Below are 19,901 nucleotides of genomic sequence, written 5' to 3'. Positions count from 1 at the left end.
AATTGTTCTGGGATGGATGGTGGTGGGAATCCGGTTTCAGGTTAGCATCCGTATGGGTAGCTTTCCTGTAGACAGAGTGGCTCATTGAACCATCAGGTCTCTTTTTTATTAGGACATCCAAAAAAGGTAGCTTGCCATCTTTTTCGACTTCCATGCATATCCGACCAGGAACACATAGGCAGTGAACTCAAGCACGTCCACCAAGCTCTTAAGGCTAATGGTTATTCCGACTACACAATCCGCCAAGCTATCACTGCAACCATGAAGAAGGACCCTCTTGAGGATCCTTTCAAACCCATCACGTTACCCTACATTGCGGGGATCACAAAAAAAGATCTCCAAAATCTTGAATAAACACAAGATCCAGGTCCGATTCAACACATTACATAAAATCCGTGATCTGGTTCCATCTGTAAAAGATGTGATTCCGGACATACAGTACCCTGGCGTCTACAAACTAAGTTGCCTCTGTGGTAGTAGTTACATTGGAGAAACCAAACGACATGTCTCAGACCGCATTCGTGAACACAAAACAGACCTGAAACACGGTAGGACCAACACCTCGGCCGTGGCAGATCACTGTTATAATTCAGTAGGTTCACATGACATTGACTTCTCCAAGACAGAGGTTCTTTGCAAGCCATCTGGCTACCATGAGAGATTCGTTCATGAGGCTATCCACATATACAAATACAGAGACAATTTCAACCGAGAAGATGGATTCTGGCTTAGTCATCACTGGAAGGATTTGATAAACCATTTCGAGTCTTAATTGATTGATCACGCTTAAGGTGGCTTTCAGACCGCATCCATTATTTTTCGTCTCCCCCCTCCTCTTTTCCGAACATAGATGGACTCGTCCATCTGAACAAACTGTCAAATCGCTATCCGTGGTGCTAACGTTAAAAAACGCCACTTTTTTCAAATGTTCTTGTTGTGGTTTTCACACCTGATGATGATTGCTTGTGTTGCAGTCGAAACGTCGTGAGAATGTATTGTTTTATATTTTTATTATTTTATTGTTTCCCTTCAAAGTGACTTTACCGAAAGAACCAAGAATATGAATCTCTGCAGTCACGAAAGCTTTAAATCAAAATACGTGTCTAAATGTTCGGGCTTTATAGTATGTGTGGCCATTTGAAAGGAGTCTGCATGCATTTTCGTTTAACATGTACGTTGGGTGATGACATTCGACGAAAATGATCAAATTCAGATAAAAGCGGGCAATGTTCATTCAAAGAATCTGGAAAATATTGCTATTGGTCAAGATGAGAATGATACCCGGAATGCATTGCATCCCTGTTTCCCTGCGCTCACAGAGCCAGAGGATTTGAGTTGCTCTGCGCTGTTCTGCCTTAGACGCTGGCCCTTTAAGCCGTATGGTAACTAGACACATGACTCAAACACCATTGGCTTAACACTAACAATGACCTGTACCTGTTTCATTATTTACAGGGTCATATACGTTCCTCGTCAATGCACTTTTAAAATATGGTTAATGTTAAGTAATGTTGTAATATCGCGATTATCTTACGGTTATTTTGACCTCATTTCACCGCACTGGTGGTCATTGTGGGTTGGTAACAGCGGAGAGCACTAGACATCGGTGTCACGAAGTACCACTGCGCTACTACTCTTTGGCTTCCAACAACATAGCTCTGCAGCAGCCTATAACACCGGCTTTTTTGCGTGTTGGTCTCCCATCCAAGCACGAACCAGGCTCAACGCTGCTAAGCTTCTGAAGGATGCTTTCGCCGTAGGTCTCCAAACATAGACACGCAATGAACCGTCTCATTAGCGACCCGTTACTGACATCAATACGGGTCTGTTGGGAGAGTGAGCACAGGTCGCGTGCAATTATTGCTGTAATGTGAGACTCACGTAATCCTTAACGACATAAAATACAAAAGTACGGGCAGGGGCGCAATTACCTATTTCAACGGGGGTGATATGCAAGATACCGACTATGGGTCCCCCTCCTTTCTCCCGACTCACTTTTACTAAAATAGCTACGGATGTATTTAACCCGTGTGTGTGTATACAACATATGAGTGTGGGGAGCGGTAGTGTGGTGGTTAGCGCACTGCGCTACAAACCCGACGACCCGAGTTCGATTTCCGCTCAGGGCCAACACTAATGACGATTATCTGAACGGGTCCTGGGCCTCCCCTAGGTCGACTCAGTCTCAAATGCCTACCTGGTGCGGTGCGTAAACATCGCCACTGGGGAGACAAAGGGGGCGAGGGTGGCGTTGGCCACCCACCCCCTCGCGTGCCCTACCGGCCTTCATAGGTGCTCGCAAACAGTACATGCGCCAAACGTCTGTTGAGGCTAAAGTGGGGGGGGGGGGGGGGGTAGGTGTTTGTCTCGTGTGTGAGATGGAGCGATGTCAATGACGGCAGTTCATGACATGAAATAGTCGAAACCGTGAGAGAGGGTGAGAGGGTAAGAGGGTGCGGGACGAGTCTTCTTCCAGCAGTGGAGAGAACGTGACTGCTGATGATGATAATTACGGCGGTGTTGACAGTGATACTGCGTCCCGGCCAACGAAATCGTTTACACACACACACGAACAATGATTAATTTCACACACACACAGGCACGCGCGTTCTTCCAGCAGTGGAGAAAACGTGACTGATGATGATGATAATAACAACGGCGGCGTTGACAGTGGATACTCACACATACACCTACGTCCCGGCCAATGAAATTGTTGACACGTACACGCAAACGCTGATTCATTTCACGCGCACGCACGCGCGTTTACCAGGATCGCGACGACGCCTGTTTGGCTCGTCCGCGCGTGACGTCGGCGCTGTTTGCTATAAAGACGCAGAGCCGACGTGAGACGGGCGAGTTCGACTCCAGGCTCCGACATCGCAGACTGACCAAGCAGAGGTGGCGAGCCTCGTCTCGTTCTCAACTTTCGTGAGAACTCGGCTGCAGGGATAACGCGGCATCTACCGCAGCAGCTGTCTTCGGCTGTCTCTGATTTAACCAGCACAGCATCTGTTGGGCGTTTTCCCCTTTGGGAACATTTTTTGTTGTTGTTGTTTGTTTGTTTGTTAACTGTTGGAGCTTTGTGAGAAGCTGACAAAAAATAATTGAGAGACCCTTTTTGGGGTGTTTTTTTGTGCTTACGGTAGCCTATCATAGAAGTTACCTTTAGCTATGAAGGCTGCAGTCGGTAGCATCGTGGTGATTATGCTGTTCATAAGCTTCTGCAAAGGTAACGTCCATTGATTGACTGTTAAATAATTATACGCGCCGTGTTAACTGTGGGAATTCTGTGTGTCTGTCAGTAATGAATGTGCGCTCTTCTCGTCATATACAGAATTGACGAGTGAGATCACCATGGATGATGTTTTTTTAGGAAATAAGCGCGTGGCAGCGGTGGTTGACTCAATGCGCTTCCAATCCTGACAAAACCAGTGGGCAGTGGTTGACAGTGGTTGGTAGTGTGTGAATTTTTGTCCGTACGTATGAACACGTGTGCTTGTGTGTGCCTTTGTCTTATGTGTGGGGAGCGGTGGTGAAGTGGTTAGCGTTTGGCGCTACAAACCCGGCGACGAGAGTTCGATTCCCACTAACGGCCGTCATTGGTGGCAAATACCTGAACCGGTCCTAGACCTCCCATAGGTCAACCTCGTCTTAAATTAGTATCTGGTGCGTGTGTGATGAACATTAGCACTGGGGAGACTTGTTGTTGGCGACCCACCCCCTCGTGTGCCATACGGGCCTTCATAGGTTATCGTTAACAGTTTGTTATAATTTGTACGGGGGGGGGGGAATTCTTTGTCTTTGTGTGAGCGCTCGACGTGTTTGTGTTGCAGCGTTTGCATTACCCTATTCGCGATTGACGTGACATTTATCTGTTTGCGTGTCTGTGTGAGACAAGTAATTGATGTATTTCTCTTGACGTTAACAGGAGGCTACATACATCGGCCCTGTACAGAATTCGGCAACAATATTATGGTGCGTAAGCATGCGGTCTTTGTGTGTGCGTTCATACGTATCTGTGTGTACTGCAAGTGTGCATTTGTGAAAGGGTTTTTTTTGTACGTGTGAATGTCTTCATACTTGCCAAACATTCTGGCAAAGGCTATACGGGGGATCTTTGTCTTTGTGTGTGTTAAGGAAACACGCGTGGCGTTGCACTACAGACTTGGCGACTCGAGTTCTAAGATCGGTGACGATTATCGTAATCGACACTGGGGCCTCCACTAGGTCGGCTCAGCATTGAATGAGTGGCTGGTGCAGTGTGCAAACACCATCACTGGGGGAGACAAAGGCGGTCGAGCGTGGCGCTGGCAATCCACACTCCTTCGTGTGACGTTCCTGCCTTAATAAGTGCATGCGAACAGCTCTTATCCCAAAAGTCTGTGGGGGGGGGGGGGGTGGGGGGTGTCTTTGTGTGTGTGCATGTGTAAAAGTGTGATTGTATTGTTTTCTGTGTGGACTGTGTAGGAATATTCCTGGGTAACAGAATTACAAGACAATACTTGCAGTAGTATAACGATGCGTCTATTACTTAGCTCATTATACCATGCATCGCATTGCGTGTGTAAGAATAGATATTTACTGATTTCTAGCATGTTTTAAAGTTTAAGTGATCCCTACAGCTGCTAGTGACCGTTCTTTTCACAATTGAAACAAACTGCGATAAAAAAAAAGAATGGAACTGTTACACTGCCTAGCAGGCAGGCGCATTGGACGCGTCTATGCAATGATATCTTTGGCACCATGTGTCCTGCTATGCGGGATATTTATATCTCCTCTGGCTCATCCAAGCCGAGCCAGCACGGAATCCACATCACTGGTAATTTGCCGAGCCGAGCTGAAACCAACCCGTTAGACACTTGCCTTACATTAAATAAAGACATCTAAATCCGGCTTGAGACCGAGTAAAGCCAAAGTGAAAAATATCAACACTGGCGATCAGTAAATCGGAGCGGGTCGAAGGAGAGAAAGCAGGCTTGGGACGCTGAAGAAGTGCTTGTGAGTGTGTGAATGCTCGCTAACAGCAACTGCCCCAAAAGTATATCAAGGCTGTACGGGGATCTTTATTTTTGGGGAGCGGTGGTGCAGTGGTTATCGTGCTGAGCTACGAATCCAGAGGCACCGAGTTAAATTTCCGATCACGGCCTCAAATTATTACCTGTTGGGGTGTGTTGACGTCGCCACACGGGAAATGAGGGCGGCCGGACGTGGTGCTGGCCACCCACCCCCTCGTGTGCCGTGCCGGTTTTCATAGCTCCTCGTGAACAGCACTTGCCCCTAAAGTCTGTTTAGGCTATATGGGGAATCTTTGTCTTGTATATCTGTGATCTACCAACTCGAAACTCAGCGTTACACGCCTCGTCGATTTGTTTTTAAAATATCAAAGCCACACACTGCATGTAACTGTCAGAGCGGCACGTCTCGGCTTCTGCAGTGGAAAAGCAAAACAACCCGTGCCTTCTGAGTTGCGCTGGGCGCCGTGGAAGAGAAGTTATCAGGGACCACGGGAAACCCACGTGGCGATTGTGTTAGATCTGTTGGTGATTAGATTGTGTTAGATCTATATTCTTGGTTCATTCGGTAAAGTCACGTAGAAGGGAAACAATACAATAATAAAAATATAAAACAATAAAATTCTCACGACGTTTCGACTGCAACACAAGCAATCATCATCATGTGTGAAAACAAACGGCAAGATAATTTTAAAAAAGTGGCAGTAATTTTTAACGTTAGCACCACGGAGAGCGATTTGACAGTTTGTTCAGATGGACGAGTCCATCTATGTTCGGAAAAGAGGAAGGGGGAGGCGGAAATAATGGATGCGGTCTGAAAGCCACCGTACGCGTGAACAAACAATTAAGACCCGAAATGGTTTAACAAATCCTTCCAATGATTGCAAAGCCAGAATCCATCTTCTCGGCTGAAATTATCTCTGTGTTTGTATATGTGGATAGCCTCATGAACGAATCTCTCATGGTAGCCAGATGGCTTGCAAATAACCTCTGTCTTGGAGAAGTCAATGTCATGTGAGCCTACTGAATTATAACAGTGATCTGCCACGGCCGAGATGTTGGTCCTACCGTGTTTTAGGTCTGCTTTGTGTTCACGAATGCGGTCCGAGACATGTCGTTTGGTTTCTCCAATGTAACTACTACCACAGAGGCAACTTAGTTTGTAGATTCCCGGGTACTGTATGTCTGGAACCACATCTTTTACAGACGGAACCAGATCACGGATGTTATGTACTGTGTTGAATCGGACCTGGATCTTGTGTTTATTCAAGATTTTGGAGATTTTTTTGTGATCCCCGCAATGTAGGGTAAAGTGATGGTTTTGAAAGGCTCCTCAAGAGGGTCCTTCTTCATGGTTGGAGTGATAGCTTTGCGGATTGTGTAGTCGGAGTAACCATTAGCCTTAAGAGCTTGGTGTACGTGCTTGAGTTCACTGGCTATGTGTTCCTGGTCGGATATGCATTGGGCTCTATGGTGCAGAGTCTTGATGAGGGAATTCTTCTGGGATGGATGGTGGTGGGAATCCGGTTTCAGGTAAGCATCCGTATGGGTAGCTTTCCTGTAGACAGAGTGGCTCATTCAACCACCAGGTTTCTTTTTTATTAGGACATCCAAAAAAGGTAGCTTGCCATCTTTGTGTTAGATCTGTTGGTGATTAGATTGTGTTAGATCTGTTGGTGATTAGATTGTGTTAGATCTGTTGGTGATTAGATTGTGTTAGATCTGTTGGTGATTAGATTGTGTTAGATCTGTTGGTGATTAGATTGTGTTAGATCTGTTGGTGATTAGATTGTGTTAGATCTGTTGGTGATTAGATTGTGTTAGATCTGTTGGTGATTAGATTGTGTTAGATCTCTTGGTGATTAGATTGTGTTAGATCTGTTGGTGATTAGATTGTGTTAAATCTGTTGGTGATTAGATTGTGTTAGATCTGTTGGTGATTAGATTGTGTTAGATCTCTTGGTGATTAGATTGTGTTAGATCTGTTGGTGATTAGATTGTGTTAGATCTGTTGGTAATTAGATTGTGTTAGATCTGTTGGTGATTAGATTGTGTTAGATCTGTTGGTGATTAGATTGTGTTAGATCTGTTGGTGATTAGATTGTGTTCGATGTGTTGGTGATTAGTTTGCGTGTCCCGTTCGGAATCTCCATTCCCGTGGAATTGATCACACGATTGATTGCATTTGGAATTCGTGCAAGCGGAGTAATACTCTTCTACCACATCTGCTTGAAACCCAATGTGGGGACGGGAACACGCATGCGACAGAGTGTGCGGGCATCCGAGCTTCTGTTGCGAGCGCCTATTCCCCAGTTGATATGCAACAATGGTTGGTCCAGCGTCGACCAACGCTGCCCCAGCGTTGCATGGGGATGTGTACAGGAGACGAGCCCATACATTTACAGATGTAGCTATTCGTATAATATCAGGCTGTGCTTCTCACTTTTAATTCAATGTTTGTGTCTGCAACCAGAAACCGAAAGTTGAAGATAAACGAGTGAGTGCGTCCGTACGTGGCGTTACACACGCACACCACGCAAGTGCTGACAGGAACCCACACCCCACGCTTCTCCCCACGCCACGCACCCACCTAGACTTGATCCACTACTTACAACCTAACCCAACTCCCTGTTAAGTAACCAGAGTACTCGTAGCAGTAGTTAACCCACGACTTCACGCGACACAAACGCAGCACTGCGCACGCGTTCTTCACTTAATCTATTAGGAACCAACCCACAGCGTCAGCCCAGTAAACGTGGAACGTTGGCCCAACGTTGGCACAACGATTTCAATCACATGCCAACGTTACCCTAAAGTGTTTTCTGGGAGGCTTGTAACAAGTTATCGTCAAAGCATTATTTTTCGTGGTTTGAAAAAAAAGTAATTTTGTCCCCCCCTGCCTACATAAAATCATCACTGAATATTCTGGATAACAGGATGGCTGATGTGGTAAACCCGTGCCCTTGAGTGGCCTCAGTTTACCACGTGGCTCTGCTTGTAGTAACCCTGCTCCCTCTCTCGTGGTTGGGGTTTAATCGCACGGAATTAATAAGCAAAACGTGTTCCAGTTCGAGATGTTTACCATATTTCATATCTCCGCAAACATTTCGGGAAGCCTCTCTGGCATAGCTTGACGTTCCGCTTTGAAAGATTTTACTGGGATCGTATATCAATGTGATTTATGCATGTCTGCATGTTTACTTACACGTGTATACATGTGTGTATCCAAACAGTTCCTCTTTCATTATTCTCAAATTCACAACACAGCGCATACGCCCAACATTGGACCGGTAAGAGAATACGTTCAACCTAACATTATCACATACTGTACATCATCATCCACACGTTACATTATTAGTAACATGACGTTAGCACCATTGCAATGACTAAAATAAGCATGCACGTTTAAACACCGTCAATCTTCACCATCATAGGTACATTGCCGTTTAGCACCATTATCAGTAACATGACGTTACCACGATAATCATCATATTCCTCTCAGCGTTATCATTGTCAGCATTATCAATATTGTGTTATAACATTACCATTGTAAATCTTGACTTAAGGCTTTCGTGACTACAGGAATTCATATTCTTTGGGTCTTTCGGTAAAGTCACGTAAGATAGGTTCAAAGACCCTCGCATATAGAGGGGTAACTTGTGGGTCCTCACACCTCTTCCAAAGAACCTATCTACGCGACTTCACTGAAAAGAACCTATCTACGTGATAATATTATAATCACTAACCCTACCGTAATTTTCAATAACATTACACTTCCATTTTAATGACAGGGATGCTGCCGTGGTGTAAGGGTCGCCACACTTGACTTGCAATTCAGATGTCGATGGTTCAACCTCCCTGCGCGACAGTTGAAACAATGAGCAAGTTCCTGACATCCACCTTGCTTCTGTCCATCCAGAAATATAAATGGGTACAACACCACAGTTTACGGCTGGCTCGCATGCAGAGGGGTAAACTTGTGGGTCCTCACACATCTTCCAATACGTCTAGTCAGCGTGGAAGCGTAGGCCAAATTCCATAAGCACAATCTACTTTGTCTCCTTTGCACCATATATAATCTCAGTGACCATGGCTTAGTTAAAATAGGACATCAATCCTAGATTCTCATACTTTGTCATTCAAGCCTGGAGGAATTATGCGTGGTTCGACCCCTAATTTAGGTGTTAGATGAAAGAGGTTCAGTTAAATGTAAAAAAAAACTCATCAGCTCTTGTAGCTCCACACCCAGGATGTGTTTCCTGGCTGTTTGAAGCTTCGTAATTAAAACAAAATACTTAAAAGTTACGGTAAAATGTGCCCTCATAGCATAAAATTAACATAATTATGATTCCATTCTCACTCGTATAACTGCAATGTCAAGGCATTAGCCTCCCTATAGCGTTATGACTGAGTGCCTGGACTCGATTTTTTAAGTAAAAATTGTCCTCATTAATGGTGCTGCAAATGCGCGCTAGCCCAGGACACGCGTGTAACCACAAGGTAAGAACTATTTGGTTTTTGGCGATATCTGCATTAAACCTAATTGACAAGTTGCTTTTGTTTATTTTAATAAAAAATAGATGATAAGTAAATAGTATTTATTTACGTGCAAGAGACCAGGATAGTCTAATTTGGGGCATTAGTCTGCCATTAGTGGGATGATTGATACGTATAATTCCAAATGAGTAATTTACGGGTAATTTTCGAATTTGAAAAATGTTGATCCTAATGCCAGTAGCCAACAGATCGCAGTGCAATAGATTATTGAATCCATCTATGCAGAACGTTTGAGAGTAATTCCCTTGTATGCTGCTCTGGTTTCCTCCCACATGCAAAGCACTCTTCAATGGATTTGGCCAAAAATCCCAACGCAGGAACTCTCCTGAAAAAGTCTCATGACTTTTGAGGCTTTCTTGAATAAAATAAATTGTCATTAAAATAATAACAATGTTTTGTTTCTTATTTGTTACATTCTGCTCAGTCGGGAGTCATTCATCCGCTGCTGAATCTGGTTCCCAAACTGTACCAGCAGCACTTGCGGAGAATACAGGTATGCACTTCATTGGATCTCTCTCTTCGTCCGACACAAAAATTAGTGTACAAGATAAAACAGGCGTAGATGCGGCAAAATATTACTTGTCAAAAACGAAAGGCACGTGCACACAAAGATCCCCCGTATAGCCTTAACAGACTGTAGGGGCAAGTGCAGTTAGCGAGCACCTATGAAGGCACACACGCACCGTACACAAAGACAAAGATCCCCCGTATAGCCTTAACAGACAGTTGGGGCAAGTGCTGTTATCGAGAACCTATGAAGGCCGGCATGGCACACGAGTGGGTGTGTGGCCAGCGCCGCACAAGGTACTTATTTGAGGCTGAGTCGACCTAGGGGAGGCCCATGACCGCTTCAGATAATCTTCATTGGTGTTGGGCCATGAGCGGGAATGGAGCTGGGGTCGTCTCGTTCGTTCGCGCAGCACGCCAGCCGCGATGCTACTGCTCCCCACACACACTCACGCTCTGCACGAGGCTGTCTCGTTACATCTCGTGGATGATCGCTCTGCTGAACTAAATAGTTCCGCGGTTCAATTCGCAAGTGCGAGTTCGCGTTTTAAGTCAAATTTAAATACCGTATGTTTTTCATGTAAGCTGGTTCCTGAGTGCGGGTGTTCATAAGTTAGGTGCTCGTAAGTTGAGAACTGCCTGTATGCTGAAGTCCTTTCACAATGTACGTAGCCAACTGTGCTAATTAGAGGTTGGGGGAAGGACAACATACTAAACACAAAAATAAGTTAGAAGGAAATTTGTTTTCAATCTATATTTGAAAGTGCAGAGCTCCATTGGCTTCCTAATGAGAAGGAAGAGAATTCCAGACAGTGACAGCGATGCACGTGTACAATATGTAATCAGATCAGGTGGCGTCGTGCTTTTAAGCGCTTCAATCAATCAAGCTTAATTTTACGTGCCGTTATCGCCCTCAATAAAGTCGGCATCAGTGCACCTTAAAACGAAACTGAAACAGCACAGGGACACACAGCAACATGAATGAAAAAGAAACCCATCACGCCCTCAGCGCCACACAATTGGAAGGTTGTTGGGGGTCGCCACAGCCTATCACCCTGCAAGGGTCAATAAATGAGTACCACTTTATGGGCATTCAACAGCAGTAGTCCTCCTACTCAGGAAAACTTATTGAGCTGAAGGCTCTTTAATCCAAAATGAAGTGGCTTTTGGATGTTTAACCATTTCTATTTAATTAGTTTTTAGCATTTTCGAGGAAACAGCAGCGCCTAAGGAATATCCACAGATACGGGGGTGGGGGGGGGGGTATCAGTGAAATGTACGCACATATGGGTCCACAAACCTATTTGTTATACTGCTATCTCCTGTTCATCTTACAGCGCAGTGGGTGTGGGAATTTCACGAAACCCGATGTAATCCTCAAACTCTTGGCTTCAAAGCGCCGCATCACAAGGTGTGGGCTCCCGCACCTGGCTGCCATTGTTTGTATTCGACTATTTGTAACTTGAGCTGAATTTACCAGTGTATTTATTAATTAACATCATGGTGTTTTCATTTTAATTGCTCATTTTGAAATGTATGTACTAGATTAATACGTGTAATACTTTCTTCATTTATAAGTGCTTTTAATTCGCAAGCTTGCTCATCAAAATAAAGTAATTGTTGGACGGACACAACTTGAAAACAAAGATACATATGCCCAGGGCAATTATAGAAGGCATTTCTGGATTAGATTATTCAATAATGTAAAAACAAAGAGCCGAATGTAGTGCTTTTGTAAATGTTAATTTTATCATGAAAAGTGACACACCAGTGTGCATTATTACAGTGTTTGTAATCAGTCCATGTCGCCACCCATGACATGCGCATCACTGGGACACTGCCGACAAAAAATGAACAAATTCAAAAAAGTGGAAAGAGAAGCATAGATAGAGGTGCATGCTTGGGAATTACACCGAGACAAAAAGAGGAGCAAGTGGGTCAGGGAACAAAGAAATGTTAGAGATGGTACATTAGCTGTCAAGGAAACTAAATAGTGATTCGGCAGGACACTTAATGACTAGAAAGGGACACTTCGTGGTTAGAAGGGACACTTTGCGGCGAGAAGGGATGACAGCGGAGGCACGAGACTGGCAATGGAATAGAAAAGGAGAGAAACATTCCTGAGAGGACAGCCACCGGGGAGCTCGAGCGATGAAATCAGCTCACGATATGGATCACGGGGTGGTTAGGTCTGTGTGGGACAGCATCGGGAGACCTACATCAAGAAGCGGATTGACAATGCGCTCGTGATCGTGAACATAAATGCAATGGTTAAAAAACAGAGTACTAATACGCACGGTGATTTTTTTTCAGGCACATAATGGCCGACTCGTTTCTACAGAATACCCCTGACAGGTAAAAACAAAGTGCACGTAATTATTAATTATTGATTCGTCTATTAATCATTCGTGACAGTTGTTTTCTATCAGCTTAATTTCTCAGGAATGCCCAAAATTCTCAAGACTCGCAATAAAGCCAGATGGTGTCAAAGGCCTGTTTAAAGCCGATGCAGAGATCAGGGCAGAAACATGACACTTGTATTTGCGTGCCAGAGCAAGTATCCAGTACACAAAGTCTCTGAACAGCAACCACAAATATAATTTCTATACAATGAAAAATAATCCTTAGCATCGATGTGGAGAATGTCAACATTAACACGCAGGAAATGCATTTTCATATATCTCTCCCTTCACTTAAAAAAATACCGTATTTTTTACACTTTCCATCAACTGCAAGGCCTTCTGGAGGTGATTAATTTCAGCATCATTGGTTCAATACAAGCCTTACCGAAAGATTTTGACATAGAGCGTCAGGCCCACCCGAACTAATGCTGGAAAACTGTGATGTGTAACATTAGGCAAAGGTCTGGCAGATGGATGGGTGGTGGTAATTATTATATGGATGCTGTTTATATTGTCTATTATAATCTCTTTTTCTGTTGCAGGCTGCTACAAGACCTTCATCATCACAAAGTTCTAACCCATAATCCTAATTCCTAACTAGGATCCTACCCTTATTTTGCAACCATTACCAATAACTCTAACCCGGATACTTAACCCTGTCCCTAATGCTAATACCTAAGTCTAACCATAATACTGTACTTAATTTTAACCCGAATCTTAACTTAAACAATAACACTAATATTATCTCTTATATTAATGTGAACTTATAGCAAGAACCCTGAATGTAGCCCCTTGCTCCTACTCGGCTCCTAACATTAACCTGAACCTAAAAATTGACTCTAAATGAAACCCTAAGCCCAGTCCGTAGGCCAATGATGACCCTTGCATTAACCGTTACCCCACCCTTGACTTGAACTCAAACTCGCATGATGTATAAAGTGTTGAACCTGCGCTCGCTGTCGGCAGTGCTCTCGGGATGACGCAACATTACAATAAAGGTGCAGAATCCATGGCCTGACTTGCACTGAATTATTCACTGTGGGAATTAAGTCTCAATGCCTTCACGGTGCAGCCAAGAGTGATTGGCCTGGGCTAGGGTCAGGGCTATGGTATGGTTGGCCGAATAACTCAGAGGTCACACAAAATACAAAGATTATCCTTGTAGCCTTAACAGGCTGTTGGGGCAAATGCTTTTAGCAAGTAGCACCACATTAAGGCTGGTACGGCACAAATGGGAGTAGGTGGCCAGCACCATGCCCGGCCGCCTTTGTCTCCCCAGTGGCGATGTTTTTATCCACCGCACCAGGTACTCATTTGAGGCTGAGTCGACCGGTTCAGATAATCGTCACTGGTGTTGGCCGTGAGCGGGAATCGAACCCGGGTTGCCAGGTTCATAGCGCAGCACGCTAACCGCTACACTACCGCTCCCCACATACATACAAAAGACAAAGATCCCCCGTATAGCCTTAACAGACTGTAGGGGCAAGTGCTGTTAGCGAGCACCTATGAAGGCCGGATCGGTACACGAGGGGGTGGGTGGCCAGCACCACGCCCGACCGCCTTTGTCTCCCTAGTGGCAATGTTTACACACCGCACGAGGTACTCATTTGAGGCTGAGTCGACCTAGGGGAGACCCGGGACCGGTTCAGATAATCGTCACTGGTGTTGACCGTGAGCGGGAATCGAACCCGAGTCGCCAGGTTCATAGCGCAGTGCGCTAACCGCTACACTATCGCTCCCCACATACATACATACACTGTCTCACATACACACAATATCTCTCATACACAAAGGGTCAGTGAGGGTTGGGTCAGTTCCGTCAGAGTCCTACATAGGACCTCTATTCAAAGCTCTTAAAGCAGTCCAGCGCACCCGAGTTCCCAGCACACAGCCACTCCTCAGCGCAGCTCGACCGAAAGCGAATAACTGACTTGCACAAAATACACTTTAATATTGAACACAACTAAACAATCACTAATCAACCAACTCGCATCTCCCGCCGAAAGTCACCCAACCGCGCAATGGAGTATTGACTGGAAACTCCTTCGGGCCTCGTGCCAGCGCAGTTTACAGCCTCAGACCCCTGATATCTGATTCAGGAACAACTTGCAGCCTCAGACCCCTGATATCTGATTCAGGAGCAACTTGCAGTCTCAGACCCCTGAGCTCTGATTCAGGAGCAACTTGCAGCCTCAGACCCCTGAGCTGTGATTCAGGAGCAACTTGCAGCCTCAGATCCCTGAGCTGTGATTCAGGAGCAACTTGCAGCCTCAGATCCCTGAGCTGTGATTCAGGAGCAACTTGCAGTCTCAGATCCCTGAGCTGTGATTCAGGAGCAACTTGCAGTCTCAGATCCCTGAACTCTGATTCAGGAGCAACTTGCAGCCTCAGATCCCTGAGCTGTGATTCAGGAGCAACTTGCAGTCTCAGATCCCTGAGCTGTGATTCAGGAGCAACTTGCAGTCTCAGATCTCTGAGCTGTGATTCAAGAGCAACTTGCAGCCTCAGATCTCTGAGCTGTGATTCAGGAGCAACTTGCAGTCTCAGATCCCTGAGCTGTGATTCAGGAGCAACTTGCAGTCTCAGATCCCTGAGCTGTGATTCAGGAGCAACTTGCAGCCTCAGATCTCTGAGCTCTGATTCAGGAGCAACTTGCAGTCTCAGATCCCTGAGCTCTGACACAGTGAAGACACGAACTCTGACACAGTGAAGACACGAGCTCTGACGTAGTGAAGACACGAGCTCTGACACAGTGATGACACGAACTCTGACGTAGTGAAGACATGAACTCTGACACAGTGAAGACATGAACTCTGACACAGTGAAGACATGAACTCTGACACAGTGAAGACACGAGCTCTGACACAGTGAAGACACGAGCTCTGACGTAGTGAAGACATGAACTCTGACACAGTGAAGACATGAACTCTGACACAGTGAAGACATGAACTCTGACACAGTGAAGACACGAATTCTGACATAGTGAAGACACGAGCTCTGACACAGTGAAGACACGAGCTCTGACGTAGTGAAGACATGAACTCTGACACAGTGAAGAAATGAACTCTGACACAGTGAAGACACGAACTCTGACACAGTGAAGACATGAACTCTGACACAGTGAAGACACAAACTCTGACACAGTGAAGACATGAACTCTGACACAGTGAAGACACGAACTCTGACACAGTGAAGACACGAGCTCTGACACAGTGAAGACACGAGCTCTGACGTAGTGAAGACATGAACTCTGACACAGTGAAGAAATGAACTCTGACACAGTGAAGACACGAACTCTGACACAGTGAAGACATGAACTCTGACACAGTGAAGACACGAACTCTGACACAGTGAAGACATGAACTCTGACACAGTGAAGACACAAACTCTGACACAGTGAAGACATGAACTCTGACACAGTGAAGACACGAGCTCTGACACAGTGAAGACACGAACTCTGACACAGTGATGACATGAACTCTGACGTAGTGAAGACATGAACTCTGACACAGTGAAGAAATGAACTCTGACACAGTGAAGACACGAACTCTGACACAGTGAAGACATGAACTCTGACACAGTGAAGACACAAACTCTGACACAGTGAAGACACGAGCTCTGACACAGTGAAGACACGAACTCTGACACAGTGATGACACGAGCTCTGACACAGTGAAGACACGAGCTCTGACACAGTGATGACACGAACTCTGACACAGTGAAGACACGAGCTCTGACGTAGTGAAGACATGAACTCTGACACAGTGAAGACATGAACTCTGACACAGTGAAGACACGAACTCTGACACAGTGAAGACACGAACTCTGACACAGTGAAGACACAAACTCTGACACAGTGAAGACACGAACTCTGACACAGTGAAGACACGAACTCTGACACAGTGAAGACACAAACTCTGACACAGTGAAGACACGAACTCTGACACAGTGAAGACACGAACTCTGACACAGTGATGACACGAGCTCTGACACAGTGAAGACACGAGCTCTGACGTAGTGAAGACACGAACTCTGACGTAGTGAAGACACGAACTCTGACGTAGTGAAGACACGAGCTCTGACACAGTGAAGACACGAGCTGTGACGTAGTGAAGACACGAGCTCTGACACAGTGAAGACACGAGCTGTGACGTAGTGAAGACACGAACTCTGACACAGTGATGACACAAGCTCTGACACAGTGATGACATGAGCTCTGACGCAATGAAGACATGAACTCTGACACAGTGATGACATGAACTCTGACAGAGTGATGACACGAACTCTGACACAGTGATGACATGAGCTCTGACACAGTGAACACACGAGCGCTGACACAGTGAAGAAACGAGCTCTGACACAGTGAACACACGAGCTCTGACGTAGTGAAGACACGAGCTCTGACGTAGTGATGACACGAGCTCTGACGTAGTGAAGACATGAACTCTGAAACAGTGAAGACACGAGCTCTAACGTAGTGAAGACACGAGCTCTGACACAGTGAAGACACGAACTCTGACACAGTGAAGACACGAACTCTGACGTAGTGAAGACACGAGCTCTGACACAGTGAAGACACGAACTCTGACACAGTGAAGACACGAGCTGTGACGCAGTGAAGACGCGAGCTCTGACACAGTGAAGACACGAACTCTGACGTAGTGAAGACATGAACTCTGACGTAGTGAAGACACGAGCTCTGACACAGTGAAGACACGAGCTGTGACGTAGTGAAGACACGAACTCTGACACAGTGAAGACACGAACTTTGACACAGTGATGACACGAACTCTGACGTAGTGAAGACACGAGCTCTGACGTAGTGATGACACGAACTCTGACACAGTGAGGACACGAACTCTGACACAGTGAAGACACGAATTCTGACGTAGTGAAGACACGAGCTCTGACACAGTGAAGACACGAGCTCTGACGTAGTGAAGACATGAACTCTGACACAGTGAAGACATGAACTCTGACACAGTGAAGACACGAACTCTGACGTAGTGAAGACACGAGCTCTGACACAGTGAAGACACGAGCTCTGACGTAGTGAAGACATGAACTCTGACACAATGAAGACACGAACTCTGACACAGTGAAGACACGAGCTCTGACGTAGTGATGACACGAACTCTGACGTAGTGAAGACACGAGCTCTGACACAGTGAAGACACGAACTCTGACACAGTGAAGACATGAACTCTGACACAGTGAATACACGAATTCTGACACAGTAAAGACACGAACTCTGACACAGTGAAGACATGAACTCTGACACAGTGAAGATACGAACTCTGACACAGTGAAGACACGAACTCTGACACAGTGAAGACATGAACTCTGACACAGTAAAGACACGAACTCTGACACAGTGAAGACACAAACTCTGACGTAGTGAAGACATGAACTCTGACACAGTGATGACACGAACTCTGACACAGTGATGACATGAGCTCTGACACAGTGAAGACACGAACTCTGACACAGTGAAGACACGAACTCTGACACAGTGAAGACATGAACTCTGACACAGTGAAGACATGAACTCTGACACAGTGAAGACACGAACTCTGACACAGTGAAGACACGAACTCTGACACAGTGATAACACGAACTCTGACACAGTGAACACACGAGCTCTGACACAGTGAAGACACGAGCTCTGACGTAGTGAAGACACGAGCTCTGACGTAGTGAAGACACGAACTCTGACGTAGTGAAGACACGAACTCTGACGTAGTGAAGACACGAGCTCTGACACAGTGAAGACACGAGCTGTGACACAGTGAAGACACGAGCTCTGACACAGTGAAGACACGAGCTCTGACGTAGTGATGACACAAACTCTGACGTAGTGAAGACACGAACTCTGACACAGTGAAGACACGAGCTCTGATACAGTGATTACACGAACTCTGACGTAGTGAAGACACGAACTCTGACACAGTGAAGACACGAACTCTGACACAGTGAAGACACGAACTCTGACACAGTGAAGACACGAGCTCTGATACAGTGATTACACGAACTCTGACGTAGTGAAGACACGAACTCTGACACAGTGAAGACACGAGCTCTGACACAGTGAAGACACGAGCTCTGACGTAGTGAACACACGACTGTCACAACTTGCAGCAGGGTGAACGCCTGTGAGACTCGCAGTCTCTGTACTCGGCGGTACTGTGGACGTCAAACACCCAGAGTCACCGGTTGCAGAAATGTGGAAACCTGGGAGGTTAATCAACAACGAATTCTCTCCCTCCTTGAAAGCATACGGCGGAGGCAGGGAACGACCACCAACCCAGAACACCACGATGACCGGGAGTGGCCTAAATAACATTCTGCCTGTAACCACTGAAAGCTGTTGATACACTTCCTGTATCAAACCTCTGCCTGTAACCCTGTAGACCCGTTGATACACTTCTTGTGTCAACCAATCTACCTGGAAACTGAACTCCAGGACTCTCTCTCTCTGCTTTAAGGACTCCAACACAACCTTGTGAATTACGTTTCTCCTTTGACTGTCTCTGCCTCAAACCTGACATATAAAATATGATCACACACAATGAGCCATGAATGTAGCTTTAAAATGAACATCCTCAGAAATAACTTTACCAAAGCGCACCTGTTGAAATAAAAAAAAACACCCTCACCAGGTCACCAATTTATCTGAAATATCACAGATGTAAAATCTGTCCTAACATTTGCAAACGTATTTCATAGATATGGCCTCGACGAATGGCTCGTGTGCAACATTTTTTTTGTAAACCTGCTCCCGTGTCCGTGTTTCTGTCTCACAAAAATATGACAGCATAATTCCCCTAAATACGACTTAACATCTCTACACTTCGTCGCTTATAATTATCTTCCTCCGAGCTCAGGTAGGGGGCCGTCCATAAATGACGTCACACACCTGGGGGGGGGAGGGGAGGGGGTCAGACATTTGTGACGATGTGTGACGAGGGGGGGAGAGTGTGTTTGAGAAATGTGACGTCACATCAAAATGCGCAACTTTAAATAAAAATAAACAATAGAATTGTCATAACACAAATTTTTATAAATTTTCATTATTAACTATTTGATTATTAAGATTTAATAAGGTCACCTTTTATTTATTCCATGAAGAAGCATTTTGCTCTCTATGGGAGAATGGAGAAGCATACATTTTGTAAAAAAATGTGATTGTTATTAAACATTTTTATTGTAATGATTCTACCAGGGCTTTTCATTCTGTGGAATGAATATATGATTGTTATAATTGTACTCTCCATTGTGCTTTATTCTACTACAAAGTTTCAAGTATTTTTATAGTTATAATTGCTTTTAATATTTTATAATTATAAGAGAATTTCAATGTAATATTCTGAACATCTGCAGTTTTAGTTCGACGTTGAATATTTTAAAGTGCATTTTTTGCTAA

At 45.2% G+C, this 19,901-nt stretch overlaps 1 protein-coding gene across 1 annotated transcript; it reads left to right on the top strand.

Annotated features, from left to right (window-relative positions):
- The first annotated feature begins 2,859 nt into the window (after nt 1-2,859).
- Nucleotides 2,860-13,488, top strand: LOC116955045 (uncharacterized). Its single transcript, XM_032975998.2, has 8 exons — nt 2,860-3,229; nt 3,929-3,975; nt 7,486-7,509; nt 8,246-8,302; nt 9,994-10,062; nt 11,414-11,487; nt 12,390-12,431; nt 13,021-13,488. Exons 1-8 carry the CDS (start codon nt 3,172-3,174, stop codon nt 13,073-13,075), a joined length of 426 nt encoding a protein of 141 aa, XP_032831889.1. The 5' UTR covers nt 2,860-3,171; the 3' UTR covers nt 13,076-13,488.
- Nucleotides 13,489-19,901: the final 6,413 nt, after the last annotated feature.

This window comes from Petromyzon marinus, chromosome 3 (genome assembly GCF_048934315.1).
Source record: "Petromyzon marinus isolate PM22_M1 ecotype Great Lakes invasive population chromosome 3, UKy_Petmar_22M1.pri1.0, whole genome shotgun sequence".
NCBI classification, from domain to species: domain Eukaryota; kingdom Metazoa; phylum Chordata; class Hyperoartia; order Petromyzontiformes; family Petromyzontidae; genus Petromyzon; species Petromyzon marinus.
Note: the sequence above shows the minus strand (reverse complement) of the source record. Positions and strands in the feature narration are given on the sequence as shown.

Coding starts and splice junctions, on each gene's coding strand:
- LOC116955045 (XM_032975998.2), top strand. CDS start 3,172: ATGAAGGCTGCAGTCGGTAGCATCGTGGTGATTATGCTGTTCATAAGC. Junction 3,230..3,928: donor GTTCATAAGCTTCTGCAAAG/GTAACGTCCATT, acceptor TGACGTTAACAG/GAGGCTACATACATCGGCCC. Junction 3,976..7,485: donor AATTCGGCAACAATATTATG/GTGCGTAAGCAT, acceptor GTCTGCAACCAG/AAACCGAAAGTTGAAGATAA.